Source organism: Strix aluco, chromosome 1, assembly GCF_031877795.1.
Source record: "Strix aluco isolate bStrAlu1 chromosome 1, bStrAlu1.hap1, whole genome shotgun sequence".
Classification (NCBI taxonomy): domain Eukaryota; kingdom Metazoa; phylum Chordata; class Aves; order Strigiformes; family Strigidae; genus Strix; species Strix aluco.
The window spans coordinates 82,001,463-82,017,693 of NC_133931.1; the positions used below are offsets into that span (position 1 = coordinate 82,001,463).

The following is a 16,231-nucleotide window of genomic DNA, read 5'->3' on the forward strand; positions in this document are numbered from 1 at the left end:
GGGACCCTAAGGCAGGCCAGGTTTTAGGGATACAGATGCTGGAGATTGCAGGCTGCCTAAAATTGAAAATAGAAAACAGTATGTGAGGCAGTCATTTTGTGGGCTGGAAAAGCTGGACTTCTCTCTGAGGGCAGCGTCTGGATCTCTGCTGTGGGCCAGTGTGAGAAGAGCTGAGGCAGCAGAGTCGTGGAGGGTCAGTCACAGATATGTACCATCGTACCTCTTAAACACGTTTTTTTAAAACAGTGGCTGCTCAAGTGTCACATCAGGAGAGACATTTAAGGCTGTGGTCCCATGGTCAGCCTTCTCGCTGGCTCTGGGTGGCTCAGATTCAGTCATTTGGGAGTACTCAAGGGACATGTTGTTCAAAATCAAACACTAAACATTTTTGGTTAAGGAATGTTTTCACAGCTTCATAAGAACAGCTTTGGTGGCTTGCCAGATGGATGGATGAAGCATCTTCTCATGACATTTGAGTCTGCCCTGGCCTGATGAGAATAATGCTCTTCTTTTAAGTACTAAGTGTCTATTTAACAGGAATGCTAAAAGTTTTAGATCTGGTGTGGAAAAAGTATTCTGACCATGGTATTTCCATATCAACGACACTTGGAGGCTTTGTAGAAATAAAGAACTTGTCTTGCACCATTTTATAGATACCCTTGGATTTCATTAACTTCAAGTTAAGACCTTGGCAGCATCATGCTCATAATTCAAAAACAATTTGCTTGTTGGATTAATTTCGCACCAGGAGGTATATTTTGCTTATCCCAAATGAGAAGAGCACTTTACACCGTGTCAGATTATCAGAACTAATAAAACAGAAGCAATCAGAATCATGAATCATATGCAAACTGTTAGAACTTTACTTAAAGTAATTAGAATATGAAAGCTATTGGACAATATTGGAGCACAAATCCTCCCGCCAAGAAAGCATAGATCATTCTTTTTAACAATGCAAAAACATACATTTGTTAAATACATAAACAGCACTCAATTTTAATGTAACATATACTTCTATACTTTTGACCTTAGCAGTCATTTTAAAAATGTACAAAGTTTGAATGTTCATTGGTTTCTTTAGAGTTTAAAGAAAACCCACATGTTTAAAGCAAAGGAAAATGGTCATTAAAAACCCAAACCAGTAGCTTTAGCATGTGTACAAATTACAGAAAGCAACACTTATTTTGAGAGAAATCAACTGGAATTCTACAAGTATGACAGAAAATTATGCATGAGGTAACATTTCATTTAAAATCTAGGATCCCTGTACTGTAGTCACAAATGGTGCTCTGGCTTGACACCTACAGTCCTTGCAAAATTGACTTGTTTAAGTAGTTGAAGATGGCTATTAGGCACACTGCTTTGCATAAAGACAGCTTTATCCTGAAAGAAAAAATCTGAATCTGATACTGAAAGATATGCTGAAAGAAATTTTAAAAAAGTTATACCTCTCAGGAGAAATACGCATTTGCCTAGTTCTCAGATTTACCTTCAAATTACAGAAATGAACTGAAAAACTGGGACTTTTTCTCTACAGAAAGGTGTTTAGAGAGTTGACCTTAATCCCAATGTCACTGCAGCATGTCCTTAAGTGTGGCTAGCTACTGCTCTTGTCTCTTTCAGTGTTGTAAACCTGCTGAGAACAGAACAAGACATTGTCCTGCAAATACTTCATGGTCAGAGGGCCAGGTCGGGAAAAGATGCCCCCAAACATCCTTTCCCCACTTTCCTGAGCAAGAGCCTTCAGACTTCGGGCTGCCCTTGTCTAGGATGCTGCTTCCAGACACCACTCCCCACTCCCAATTTTAAAAAGTATTTCCATGAAACTAAAAACAAGTCAATTTTAGAGAACCCAAAGGCACAATTAGAACATGCAAACACGAATTTAGTATTAGGCATTTCTGTGGCGCTGTTCCCTGTAGTATCCAAGATCTTTCACCAGCATTAGTGAATTTTATCCTGATAGCACCTCTCTGAAATTGGAGAACCTGCTATCCTTGTAGTATTACTCTACAAATAGTGCAGTCTGACCTCCCATGATGTGGTCAAAGCTATCTTGAACCTCTGTTCAGAAACTGCGTCTTCTTTGAGAGACTTTCTGGGGGTTACCTCTACACAATTTGGTTCTCCTCCATGATGATTTCCTGCTGTGAAGACAAAATAGTATTCGTCTTCTGCTCTGCCCTTTAGGCTTTGCTCAACCTTTGTAGCTTCATTCTAGAGTGAATGCAAAGATGGAGAGAGCAGGATGCGTGAAGCTCGCTTCTTTCTCCATTGCAAAAGGTGTGGCAAAGTTTGCTGTCTTCTGTGCTCCTAGCACTATGAAGTTCGGCTTTATCTAGTAAGTAGTATCTATTAATGCTGCGCGATCACCTTTGAAGGCCAGTGAACCTTTCACTAAAGAAGATAAATGAAGGGGTTATGGTTCTCTCTGCCCACCAGTATGGTCCTTGCAGGGTAATGCAGTGCAGGGTGCTTGCAAAAGACATTTCAACTCACTAATTTGTGGCTATGTTGCCCTCTCTTGCCACATAGACACACTCACTCCTCCGCACTCACTTGCTCACATGTGCTCCTCCTCAGGCACTCCCAGCAGCTTTCTGTCCAATATAGGTGAAGTAAGGCTTTCTCAAATTTTGGGAACACTGCTAGGCTGTGCTGCCCAAGCACCTTTAAACACATATCAGCCATTCTACCACACAGAGTTGAGTCCTTGGTCTCCAGTTTGGATTTCTGTGGCCTGTGGTAGTAACGTGTTCTGCCAGTGTTGCAGAACAAATAACACAAGCAGCATAGGAGGCTCCGACACTGCCTGCAATCCCAACTTCAAGCCCACCAACAATGGGCAACATCTATTGTTTTCTCCTCCCAACAGCCAGCTCCAGGGAGGATCACTCACTGCCGCTCACACCCATCACTGCCGCTCACGCCCAGCGATGGAGTGACAAGGCATCAAACTGCATCTTTCTGAAGGGGCTCTGTGCTTCCTGCCTCAAGCCATCCTCCCTCTCAGCAGAGGAGCTCTGGGGTCCTCCAGCCACTCCTGTGTCTCTTACCACAAACCCTCCACAGGCTCCTGGCTTCAAGAAACAAAGGTGGAGCAAACAAAAGCAGCAACACCCAAAGCTGGTCTAAAATAATGGAGCAGCGAGAGCAATGTTCTGGAAGATCAAAACCTGCCATGATCTAAGCTTGATTGCCTTATGACAGTGGTGGGGATTTCTGCCAAATTTAAAAACAGGTTGAATTTTGCATCTTGTGCGCTTGCTTTTTAAAAATATACAAGATATTGCAGGTAGATCTTTATTAAACCTAAAGTAAGTGAAGCGCACTTTGAACTACATTACTTAAAGGGTGATTAGATTGATTTTAAAGAGCTTGTTGATGGTAATAAGTAAAAGTATGTCATCTACAAAAATGCGTATGTACCTTCAACTTTTTTGGAGGTTTTGCTTTTGCAATTTTGAGGTGCTTGCAAACTCTGCAGATAAAAATCAGTTGACCTAAGTAACCAGCAAGCTTATTGCCTGTAGCCTTCCAATTGTTTCATTATAGCTTAGGAAGGATTTTTTGTTTATCGTAATAGGACACAAAAGCAGAGTTACATTAGTGCTGCTTTGCAGAGCAAACTACAAAGTTCAGCAATGCAGGCTCTGCTGTTTTCTGCATGTGTACCATACACTTTCCACCCAGGCAGTATTCATATTAAAAATTCATGCAATTACAATTATTTTTTTTCAGTTCTGCAATTTTTTCATTGCTTTTCTGTTGTGCTTTTGCTGAATTATGGATAAAGCTGTAGTTTCAATTTTAAAATACATCCTTTCCTAAGAGGGGATTTATATGCTCTCATTTGTAGACACGCCGAGCTGTTTGATTACATAAGTGTAAGTATTTACTTTGCATTACCTTGATTATAAAGGGGAATTATCAGAAAGGGTAGCTTTTTTTTGAATGCTGAATGATGGACATGGAAATGGAGGCAGCGGGTAGTAAATGCAATTGCTTTCTGGTTTCAGGCGGTTAGAGAGTTAATTGAAAAAGCGCAGTACAATACTCAAATATTTCATCTGCAGATACAATAGCTTATTTTCACTTTGCCCTCCTTGTGGGCTCCCAGAGGGTGGGAGGGTACTTTACAGCTGGCTCTGCAATATTAAAGTTTTGTCATCAGCAAAAGAATCTGTGCAGCTCAGATTTTTGCTCTATATTGTAGAGCCCTAGGAAGTACTGTCTCTCAACCCTGAACTGAAAGCCTAAACAAGCCAAGCAGTCTCAAGTCCCTTAAGATGAAGGGACCTCTCTAGGTTCCTGACTGAATCAGAGAACAATTTAGGTCAGAAGGGGACTGCAGGGAGTCATCTAGCCCTCCCACTCAAAGCAGGGCCACCTTAGACATTGGATCAGGCTGCTCACATCCAACTGAATTTTAAACTTAATGGATTGTCCCTGTTAATCAGGCTCTCCAACTCATTAAGTTATATATTTAGTTGTGAAATATATGAAGTCTTGTTTCCCAGTGCATCAAACTATTCTGTGCTGCTCTGGGGATGCAGTGCTAACTTTGCTGGAAAAGTTTGGGTCATGGTCTTATGGATCATTAGAAAGTCACAAAGTGGCTGGAGTTAAGTAATGAATTAATTCTTTTAATTCTTGATTTTAAATAAAGACACCCCCCAATTCCTTCTACTTCTTGACTCTCCTTTTCAGCTTAGCAAATGGAAAGTAAAAAACAGTCCGTCAAAGAAGAGTTTTGTTGTAAGCTACTTTTTAATCACGGCATTACTTGACATTCAGTCAGCATGACGATTACATTTTCCTTCTCAAAATGTCAACAGACAAAATAAGCCTAGCAGGACCCTTCAGAAGAAAATAAGGAAACGTCTGAAGATGTTGAACTAGGAATGACAGAAAATAATGATGAGGTAAAACTAATAAATTGATTTGAGCAGTGACAAGGCTTGGGAATACTGAGGAAAACTTTCCCCTCAGGGTTACAAAGACAAAAGAGCACCTAAAAATATACCACAATTGTTCTGAGATAGAGTGGATATCTTGATTATGAAATGCTGAGGCTGAAGCTCACTCTCTAACCATACAATTACCTTGCACAAGCTGCAGCCAAAATCCTCTTCTGTGTGAGTATGCACTCCAAGCTGAGCTTACAGCTTGATCTCTTTGCCCCCGTATTTTGTCTTTGGCCTTTTTGTTCAGAAGGTGCCAATTACCGAGAATTCTGGCAATGGTTTTGCTGAGGAGTGCATCTACTCACCGACAATTGAACTTGGCTCTCCAAAGCAAATCTACACAAGCTGTCCAAACCCGAGCGGAGAGCCAGGGCTCCCCCTGCACCCCACACCCTCCCGCTGCTCTGCAGTGCTGCTGCAGGTCGTGACCACGCTTGGACTGAGTTTGCTGCTAAGCTGACAGTTCTGCCTTGATTCATGACGCTGTCAGGCTGCAATTGAATACAATGTGTTGCAAGGCACAGAATGTATTTGAGCTCCTCTTCCCATCCGGGCTCTGCCATGAGCCCCCACAGCCTGCTCTGTACCGCAGCTCCTCTCCACAGGAGCTTGCTCCCTTCCCAAACTATGGTATTCTGCACTTGAATTCTAGTAAAACAACAAACAGGAATGAGGGAAGGGAATCCTAACATTTTATGATTACATTGGTATTTGGGAAATGCCAGTTTGATACCAAAATTGTGATAATTTTGTCTTGTGTTTAAGTAGTATTTATGTGACATTTCCCTAATGCAGCCCTGACAGTTACTCAGAAACAGCAAGCCATGTAGTCCCTTCTCTCTGCATGTTGTAAGACCTGCGTGCTGGTTTATTTATGCTTGAATAATCTAAGATGTTTCATACTCATCTCTCTGATGGTTCCACCACTCAGAAACCAAAATACGCAGAAGTGGTGTCTTACGGACTCATTGCTCCTCATCCTTCTGTCCCTCTCCAGGGCAGCTAAAAGAGAAATGGCAGCAGCCACAGCTCTGGTTTCTACCCTCTGATTCACTCATCTCCATGCCATGCAATGTTGTCTTTAGGATGAATATACAATACCCATAAGCTTTTCAACATGTCCTCTCCCATTCCAGCTTACTGATCTAAATCATGGTTTAGCTTACTGGTATAAGGCCTGCTGAAAGTGTGTTTTATTTACTCTTTTATGTAGCTTTAAATTGCAATTTTTTTTTGAACTGCTTAGTATTAGTCCCACATTAAGATCATGTTTAGACTTGAATCCTTGTTCCAATGAACCATATAAAGGCTGTAATAAAAATGCCTATGCAACACTTTCATACGCACACTCATATACATATGCGTGGCTTTCCAATACACTAATGGCTACTGCAACTATGCTCAGGTTACATCCAGCTGCACTCAAACCCATGCTGACCATGTCACAACCACCAAATCTCAGTGACAGACAGAGCCAATACCACCACCTCGCCACCCCCTGCCCTGTGCTGCATTTTGCCGAGGATGCCGCCGGCAGGGCCGGGATGCTGGAGCTACTGGACACCCCGTTCCCGTTGCCACCTTGCAACCCAATGCAAAACTATGCCCGGAGACTCCGGGAGCCCTGGCCTGAAAGCATCCTTTCTCCCTTCTTTTTAAGCACGAGGCGCCATCCCACAAAAGAAGGCGCTCTCGCCTTCAAAAGGTTTCTGTTCGTGCGTCGTGGCCTGCCCTGAATCAGCTCCATTCATCAGCTCGCCCTCAGTCTCAGGCTGCTCCCCCTCTGGCTGCAGATTCGGCAAAACACCGAGCAAGAGCCAGATATAAATCTCTCCCCCTCAAAGGAAATATTTAGCAGCAAAATGAGTAGAAAACAAAAGACTTCTCTGTTACTCACCCAATCCTCTCACTCAGGGTGGCTCTATCTAACAAGCAGGCAAATGAGCGCTCCTGCCCAGCATGGCTGTGCCAGGGGGACGGGGAGCGGGGCTGCCCCACGCCTGGGAACCCACAGCTGCGCCCAAATGGCCTCAAGCACTGGCTGGGACATGCAGAGCTTTTTCCATCAAGTCCACTGCTTGGTAAGCGTGAGAGGCCTGCTTAGGGCAGTGAGGGGGGGAAAAAACCCCAATGTTTTCTGTTAATTCTGCAAAAGGAAAACTCAAGACAAGTTAACACAATTTTACATACATATTAAAAGCCAAGGAACATTAATTCACAGCTTATCGGTGTTTTGCTCTTATTTCTCACTGTGTGAGCTGTTCTGAAATGTAAGATGTAGGATGCAGATGAAATTTGTTCCTCTTTTTATTGTAACTTCAGTTGTATAATTCAGTAATTCTCAAGAAAGTCTGGAAAGGCCAAGTGTCCATGTGAATTCATTGAGATGAGTGTGCTCTGGCTCTCCAACACAGAAACTTAACAGGTTTCTGTTGTAAAATATTTATCACAACGACAGATAGCCACTTCATAAGCAATAACACAAGAGAGCTAAGCCATGTTACCAGAACTCAATAAAATCCTTTTGGGAAGGAAGAGGTGCAGGACAGGGCATGCACCAGCATCTGCCTGACAGAGACACTGGAATGTCTCTGTAATGCTGACTGGGGCTTCAGCTGAAGAGCACGGCTGCCCACTCCCAGCCTGTAACCCACCAGACTGGCTGCTTCACCAGCCCAGCTGAATTTGCCACTGGCTGGGTGTCAGAGCAGTGAGGTTTCAGGCAGTCGCTGAAGCTCCTGACAACAGTGCCCAGCAGCAGAGCCAGAGGCCCTGGGGGACAGGATGCTCCTCAGACACACGCCTTCCTGTCGAGCATCCTGGCTGCCCACGCAGCGAGGACCTGGGCTGGCACGAGGGGCTGGCTGGGACTCACCCACTGCAGAAACATCGGCAGGTTTTGTTAACCCAGCAGAGCATGGTAAAGAAATATACGACCCGCAGGAAGCAGAAAGTGATGCGATGTGTGCGTCCTTATGTCACTGCTCGAATTCTTGTCCAAATCCCACCACTCCTGTGCTCATTCGGTATCTTGCAAAGTAAGGGACTATTAAGTATTACCCACACAGTTGAAGATTTACCTTTTACAATACCATTAGCTTAACTCTGTATGACCAATAATTCAGTTTTTTATATTTGTTCATCTTCTATCTAAAGCAAAAGCTTCAGTGTTTCATTTACTTTGTTTTTAAATTTTTACTTTTTGGTGCAATTACTACCTTGAAACCTACATCGGTAATGCCCAAAATTCTTCAAAAATACTGCCATTTGAATTTTAATCATGTACCAAAAGAAATATTACACAAAAATATTTTCTTGCTTTATCTCTACAGTTCCTGAAAAACTGCATCTTGTGGACTTAGATACAAACGTACTGGAGAAACCGAAACTACATGAACAGAGAAGACCTCAAATGGCCACTGTGATCTGTAACAGTCTATATACACATTATATACATATGACTGTTTGAGAGCCTGTATTCATGAATGTGTACAGTCTACATACTGCACAAAGTTAGTTTGTCTGAGGGCTTTTTTTTTAAACTACCATCAGAAACAAGGAGAACAACCTTGTGGTGGCACAGAAAGTGTGTGGGTACTGGATTTAGTCTTACCCTCCTAATGCCACTGCTCATTAACCATGAATTGATTTTGCAAATCTGCCATTCAACACAATAATTTCTACATTTTTCCGATTGCATTTGTACATGTAACAAATTGGTACAAATGTTTACAGTAAGATGTAAAGTTCATTGATACAATGCCTTTCATGATGGCCATAACTGGTTACTAGCCAACTCTGTAGTTTTTTAGAGACATTTTTAGCTGAACTTGGAAAAATAGGAAATGTATTGTAGCTTAAAATAAATGTACATAATATACAATATATATATTTATACACATGTGTATGTCTACATACACATATATTGATATAACATTTGAAGTAATGTTTAGTTTTATCAGTTCTCTGAGTGCTGGGACTACCTGGCAAATAGATCTAGAAACAGAATTTGTCCACAATTAAATAATCATTTCCACAACTTAGAAAAATATACTTTTACTAAATAAGGTTTAAATTAACTGACTTATGGATATATCATGGACGATAATGGTTTCCAGACTCTGGCATGGTTAAATCTGAAAGAAACCAAGCTACTACAAACCAGTAACGAACGCTGCCCCGCAGCCAAACACAGAAGAGCACAGAAATACAAGCTGCTGCTGCAGCCATCACCGGTGGCACCCAAAATCTCTCTGGTTCAGTCACCTCTTATACAGGCTTCATTTCCACCCAATACAAGTTGCCCACCCGACTTCATGCCCTGTTATTTAAGGCCCACTCCAACCACGACCACACAGCACCTGCCGCCTTCTCCAAGTACAGCACTTGCTGACTGATGGGAGCAGCTTCCCACTTCCATGCAACTCTTGCCTTGAGAGCTAACATATTATCAAAGTCCCTAATTAACAACTTGGGGGACCATCAGTACTTGAGCTTCACCAAATGGATTTTGATCTACTGCATAGGTAAATATTTTATAGCAAAACATATATATATGTGTGTTTGTGTGCATATGTATATATACATATACACAGACACGTGTGTGAGTATGTGTACATCTTTATAGAAAAAATTTCATGGAGCTATGTGTAGTAATGCGATATACCAAGGTATCCTGCATACCTTATCTGATTTTTTTAAAATATATAGGCACCAGAAATAAGTATATAGAGCAAATCAACCATTAAAAATTAAAGTTAAATCAGTGGACAAGAACTTTGGTAAAGCTTGTCAATATTTATTTTTTTAAATTCAAATACAGTCAAAGTCTACCAGTTGCCATCACCCTCTTCACAAGAGGAAAGTGCATGGGTTTTTTTTCTAAAGAAAAATTATATGTAAGGTGGGGCTTAACGATTCAAGAAAATTCTGAATTAAATGTTTACATTTTTCAAAAGATTACTAACTTTCTGATGGAACGAAAGCTAAATAGAGTTCTTGTCCTGTGTGTATTTCATTTATTGTATGCATATATATATATATAAATATATATATGTCTCTGTCTATGTACCTGTGTGTGTATATACACATCCACACACTTTTAACATGAGAGAGGAACCTGTTTTTCTCCACTTTGTATGTGGAGACTTACACATTCCTCCCTGTCTTGTACCCTGTGCAGTATAATCTCTAGTGATGAGGCCAAACAAAAAGATATAGTTCACCATAGTATATTAGTTTATGTAGCAAAGTCATTTTCAAGCAAGTAAAATAAAGCTCTGTATTCCAAACTTCTCTTCCTTTACATTTCTCATAAAGAAAAGGAAGGAAAAGGAAAGAGGGGAGGGAGTAGGATTATGGCAGTAGCATTGAGCCAGTGGCACATGTGCATGTGCGAGCGTGCAAGCGCATGCACGCGCACACACACACACACACACGCACAGAGAGCAGGGCTTTGGTTGACAAATGCAGATTGTCCAGAGAAGGTGGATGCATAAGTAAGGAAGACTCTACAGTGATGCAATTGTATCTTTTATGTTTGCATGGAGTGAGAAAACAAATTCAATTGGAAAAAAAAAAAAGCAAAGACCTCTTTTTAGGTCCCTCATCAGTGAGAGCATACTCAGTATGCTAGAGAATTTATCTGAAACCTTTTAAATCAAGGCCTCTTTATTACAAAAATAAAAACGAACAAACAAAAACGTATGAGAGACGACAAGATGCTGAAGTGTCACTCCAATCGTCCCTGCAGAGAACAATTGCATCCCATTTATTATTCATTCTCTTCTCTCATTTCTACGATGTCTGTCATTTCCTCTGTGTGAGGCATATCGGTCATTGCAGAGTCTTCACCTTCAGTAGCTGTTTCATTCTCATTCCGCTTCTTTTTCTAGATTGAAACAAGCATTCAGAAACCTGTCAGTAAGTGGTGCATGAACACAGTCCTACAAACTCTGGGCACTGGGAGAAGCGAGATGGTGTTATTAAAAGCTAGAATATTTGTGTCATATTTGTGGCTTGTCACTAATAAGCTGGCTTAACTTAGAAGGTTTCCATAACCTTCCTGGGGCTCAGTTTTCTCCTTTCTAACATAAATCCAATAATAGAGGCATTTCTTATGCTAAGCAACATCCAAAACAGGCTCCAGCATGACTGGAGGGAAGAGAGCATCTGGAATCTTTTACATCACAGACTTTTTATTAAAAAAAAAGAAAAGCAAACAAAATATGAGAGAAGATAAGATGCTCTAGGCAGGGGAGACAGAGGTGGCAACCTAATTTCTCAAATGTCAAACCAGGAATTTTACAATTGTGAGCATTCTGGCTTTTCTTGGTATTGCTGATCCACTGTGATTCCCCACCCCAACAAGGCCAAGTAATATTAGAGTATTTTTGGCTAGCAGGAGCAGGAGGGCATTCAAGAGTCCTATGATTCATCCAGGATGTCCTGGATTAGTAAAGCTAAGAAGCATGCAGCCCCACTACAAAACAAGTTGAAGCATCTGTTCCTTGTTACCCATTTCTCAGCAGGCTGATTAGTTTTACAGAAAACACTTGTATAGCTGACAAAAAAATCCCCCACAGGTATTAATGATTCAGCTGAGTTGGGCATATCAGAGTTTCAAAATTTCAGAGGTGTCTACATAACATTCATTTTGCAGCCCTCAAACGCTGCCCACTTATTACCACTGTAGGTGAAAACAAGTTGGTGTATACAGCTACTGGATGGCTCTGCCACTGTCGCACTGGCTGTTGAGATGATGCTGTCAGCTACATACCAACTCTGACAAAGGAATAAATTAGGTTGGCACAGTTATTATTCCTAGTACCTGCCTTCATCACTGCAAAAAATTAAGCACCATGTCCCTAGCCAGGAACACTCTATGAGCTACTACTGTAACAAACAAGCAATGAGGGGGTTAGTCCAAACAGATACATGTTGTGAAACCACAAGCCATCACAGCCATTTCAGTGCCTACAGGTTTTACTCATTGGTTCTCATGAAAAACATGACAGACCAATCATGACAGAGATCAAGGTCTTCTATTTTCTTACGAACCTTGTACACTTTGGTCTATTGCCATGGCCTGCACTGTTAATACACATCAAAACTGGTTTTAGTTTGTTCCAACATAAGGCTTTTAGATACTCCACCTTCTGTAGTTTTTTTGCTAAAAATAGAAGTGGTGGGCATCTTCACTTGGCCCTTAGTAAGAAGGACCTGGTGCCCTATACAGTGCCTTGAAAACATAACTGGAAGGACACAACATGCAGGAACTGAGATGTACCCAATCACCCAGCCAATATTTATCCTGTGTTTGACTTCATTTAGTGGAATATTCTTTGAAATCCATGTTTCACTAGTCCTCCGTATATGCAGGATTGTAGTGTGTGACATATGTAAAAGTATGCCTATCACCTGTTTTGTAAGCTCCTATCCTCTACTGCTGCAGAAGTATATCTTGTTTTAAGCCACTTCTTTAGATGGCAAAAAAAAAAAGCTACTGTACTTTTGTCCATTTTCAGCAGAGCTGGTTTCATAAAGAAATAAAAGTATACATATAGATATATATACACACACACATAGATATAGTAAGCTTGGATGAGTGGTTCCTTTGTCTACATAAAGAAGCTATGTTGCACTGTAGTAGCTGATCTACAGTGCAAAATAGGTGGTGGTAAGGTCATGATATCCATGATACACATGTTTTGAGAAGCAAGAGGTTTACTTCAAAGCAGCGTGTCCCATGGCCTAGTCCCACAGCCTGAATGTCCACTAGCAGCTGGAGTGGGCACCTTTTTGTTTTACTTCAACCCAAAGAATTCCCAAGTTGCACACTCTTGAGACCGCACAGGGAAGCTAACCGAATTCAGTAAACGGAGATGCTGGGGAGTTGTATTTCAAAAGTGTACTCTTAATCTGAACTAAAATCCATTATATTTATCAACTGCTTTCACCAGATCCTGCAGAGCCCAATTCTTACCTGTTTCCGATAGACGTAACAGGCTGCTATTGCAACCATGGTGGATTCTCCTACAAAACCAGCTAGAAGGGATCCTACACCAAGAGTGGCTCCATGAACTCTGTGGGTGGCATAAAAAGAAAGTAGTCATGGTTGTGTGAGAATGAATGATTCATAATTATATTTTCACTGGCATATAGAACCAATCTGTTGTTAGAAATACTTCCTTCGAAGACATAATACACTGGCAAAGAGAATAACTGGTATTTGAAGGAACTTTTCTGTTTCTTAATGGCTTCACTGTTTAGTAAAAGAGCCACATTCTGAATCAAATTATGGACTAAGAATTTAAAGTCTTGTACAGAGTGCTGTAGAATAGATTATTTAACTTATAAACAAGATATTCTTCCATTAGTTTTCTTAACAGTGCATTTAATAACGTTGAAATAAATTCCCCCTAGGACATGTTTTTGCCTCTTTGACATTTTGTATTTTTTCAAAAGGGACATCACTATCGTGCCTGTCTAGAGCAATCACACTTCTAAATCTGTAAATGTTTCTTTTCCAGACATTGATGCTATTTAGGCTTTATATTATGGTTAGTATTTGGGGAAAATGTTCTGAGCTATGCAAATTCAGCTATCAAGTGATAGGGAAAAGGAATGAGGAGGAAAGCTCTGTGGAGAATAATGATTTACCCCAAGTAAGGCAGCACAATGAGACTAGCGATGAGGACAATAATCCGCAGCACGGAGCTGGGTGCCAACACAAACGTCTTCTTCAGAGTCATCAGCCAACCAGTCAAGTGCGCTCTGACAGTCACTGTTCATAAACAGGGGAAGGGGAGGGGATGGGGAGAAAGGGAGGCAAGAGTAGTAAAAAAAGTGTCAGTCATCTCATATGAAGCTTTTTCATGCAGAGAGCACTGTTCAGAAATAACCATGGTGAAACTTGTTTCTGGTAACTTTGCACACTGGGAAACTCTACTAGAAACGAAGTGGATCTTGTATGCAAATTGCTTTAATAGACTGATTTTTGAAAAAAAAAAAAAAAAAAAAGAAGCCAGTTATGGACAGCAATCTTTCCTAAGAGCTGCTCTCTTACAACCAATTTGTTAGATGGTCCATTCTGTTTTTTTCATTAAAAAACCCCTATCCCCTTCCCTAAAGAGAAATCATACCAAGGAAAATTTTCCCTCTAGTTCCTGTGTGGTACATGGTGTAACAGCTAGGCACAGAAAAAGATATCTACATGAACCTATTCTTGTATTTGTACTTTACCTTTATTACAAAACTGTCTTGTCATATAAGGAGAAAACACTACATGATGCAGCATTTAATCATGGAAGTTAGAAATTTTTTGAGGGGAAACATTTTGATTATCACTGTCAAGCTTGTCTCTCTCTTGAATAGGGGCATTAACTTTATTCTATATTGTTTATGCTCTGATGATATATGAAAGAGCCGCTGAGTCTGGCAGCAGAAGGGGAGACTAATGGAGGTGATGTTACTGTGGAGGTGGTCCTAGAAACTATTCCAAATAGTTAATTTCAGTCTTGGCACACTGCCATTCATGTGTGTGTTCTCGGTCAACTACACTAAACAGAATTCAGGCTTTACTTCTGACAGTCAGAAATCCACCTAATGACAGACAGCTCTTACTGCAATATTTGCATCTTGACTACTGATGTAAATAGTCTTCGTCTACACCAGCTTCAATAAAAAGGTGTTACTTATGCTAGGCATGCATTTAGCCACTCTTGTATGTACAGACATGCCAGATTCTGACCACACCTCACAGCTGGTTTGGTTTTGAAGTTAGTGTTTTTATTTTCTTGGTTTTTACCTGGAACTGGAAAGAAGGAGAAGATGCGCAAAGGAACAACACACAGCTCTGCAAAAGCGAAGTCTACTCCAATTATGTCAACTAAAATCTTTTCTGACACGTTTGGCGTCCAAAACATCACAAAACAGAGCTAGGAAGAACAAAATTAAGAAATGTTTATATTTCAGAAAGTAAGCACAACAAAAGATAGGCCCTCCTGGTCTAAAACATTTTTCTTACTGATGGGTAGATATCTCTACTGATGATAAATATACATACAGTATATTTATACTTAGCTTGCATTCAAATACACAGAGTACATAAGTGTACATAAGAGAGGCATGTTAACTTCAGAAGCAATTCCTACTCTTCATGTTTTTTACATACCAAGACTGACGCACATAAAAAGAATTTTTATGGTGCCTGCAAATGGTTGTACGTGACTGGTCTAATTGTTACAAAAACAGTAAGAAAATTGATTTTTACAGAACTTGTTCTGGTTAAGACACCCATATTCCTAAACAGCTTATCAAATGTTTTAGTAACTAAAGGTTTGAAGTATTCCAAGACCCAGAGATCTGATCTACTTTGTTATTTAGCTTGGTTTTGTGATTAAAAAAGCTTTTTCTTCCTGTTATTGTCACAGTAAAGCAGATGTTAAGGAAGCAAGCTGACTGAACGGGGCAAAACTTGTGACCTGAAATGCTCTGGCACTGCTCTTGTCAGGTTACAAACCAGTGTACCAGGTAAATTATGCGCACTGGCTGTACAATCTGATGGCTCTGTAAGACTCTACAACCACTCTCTTATAATTCGGCCTACAAGCTAGTATCACAGTATCTAGCTCTTCTTTTTTTATCCAGTGGTCACATCCCTACATGTTCAGATGGCTCTTAAAGCTAGCCTTTGAAGTCCTACTACCTCCAAGACAGCTGGGATTTCACTCTCATTCTTTGGCTATGTGCCAGAGACCGTCCTTTCTTTTTAGCCTACGAGTACCCAGACCACAGAAGTTTCCCAAGGTCTATGACCGAGTGGCCTGTGGGAGGTCTCGCGTTCTGACTGCCTGTTGTGGTGAACAAAATATTTCACCGTCCTGCAAAAGGCTCATCTTCAGTCTTCTTCTCCACTTCTTGGGGAGGAACCATTATTTATTTTTCACAATTGAATGTTTTATTTGACTAATTTGATGCTGTCTTGCACTGTATATCCATCACCTATACAGAGAATAGTAAGTAGAGGAAGGTAAGAACAGAAGACAAATGAACTTAGCATGGATTCTTTTTCTTTTAGCCAGCCCTTCTCTCTCCCTGACAAACTACTTGTACAGGGTAAACTGAAGCAGAGGGGACAATCTAGAGCAGAGAAGGTTGTGTGGCTGAGATTCCAGTTATTAAAAAGTAACTGTACAGTGACAGAGCAAATTCTTTTCATTGTTGCAGACACCATTAGGCAGACTGCGGTGATTTGTACTCTT

The 16,231-nt window shown here is 40.8% G+C and overlaps 1 protein-coding gene across 4 annotated transcripts in view; it reads right to left on the reverse strand.

Moving 5' to 3' along the window:
• Positions 1 to 840: 840 nt before the first annotated feature.
• The window catches only part of ANKH (ANKH inorganic pyrophosphate transport regulator), a 110,528-nt gene continuing 95,137 nt past the window's right edge, over positions 841 to 16,231 (reverse strand). For all 4 annotated transcript variants that reach the window (XM_074826254.1, XM_074826263.1, XM_074826273.1 and 1 more), the window contains 4 exons: positions 14,776 to 14,905; positions 13,629 to 13,752; positions 12,952 to 13,051; positions 841 to 10,857 (listed from right to left, as the gene is read on the reverse strand). In XM_074826254.1, coding sequence (XP_074682355.1) covers positions 10,741 to 10,857; positions 12,952 to 13,051; positions 13,629 to 13,752; positions 14,776 to 14,905 — 471 coding nt within the window. In that variant the 3' untranslated portion in view covers positions 841 to 10,740. The remainder of the gene's footprint in view (positions 10,858 to 12,951; positions 13,052 to 13,628; positions 13,753 to 14,775; positions 14,906 to 16,231) is intronic.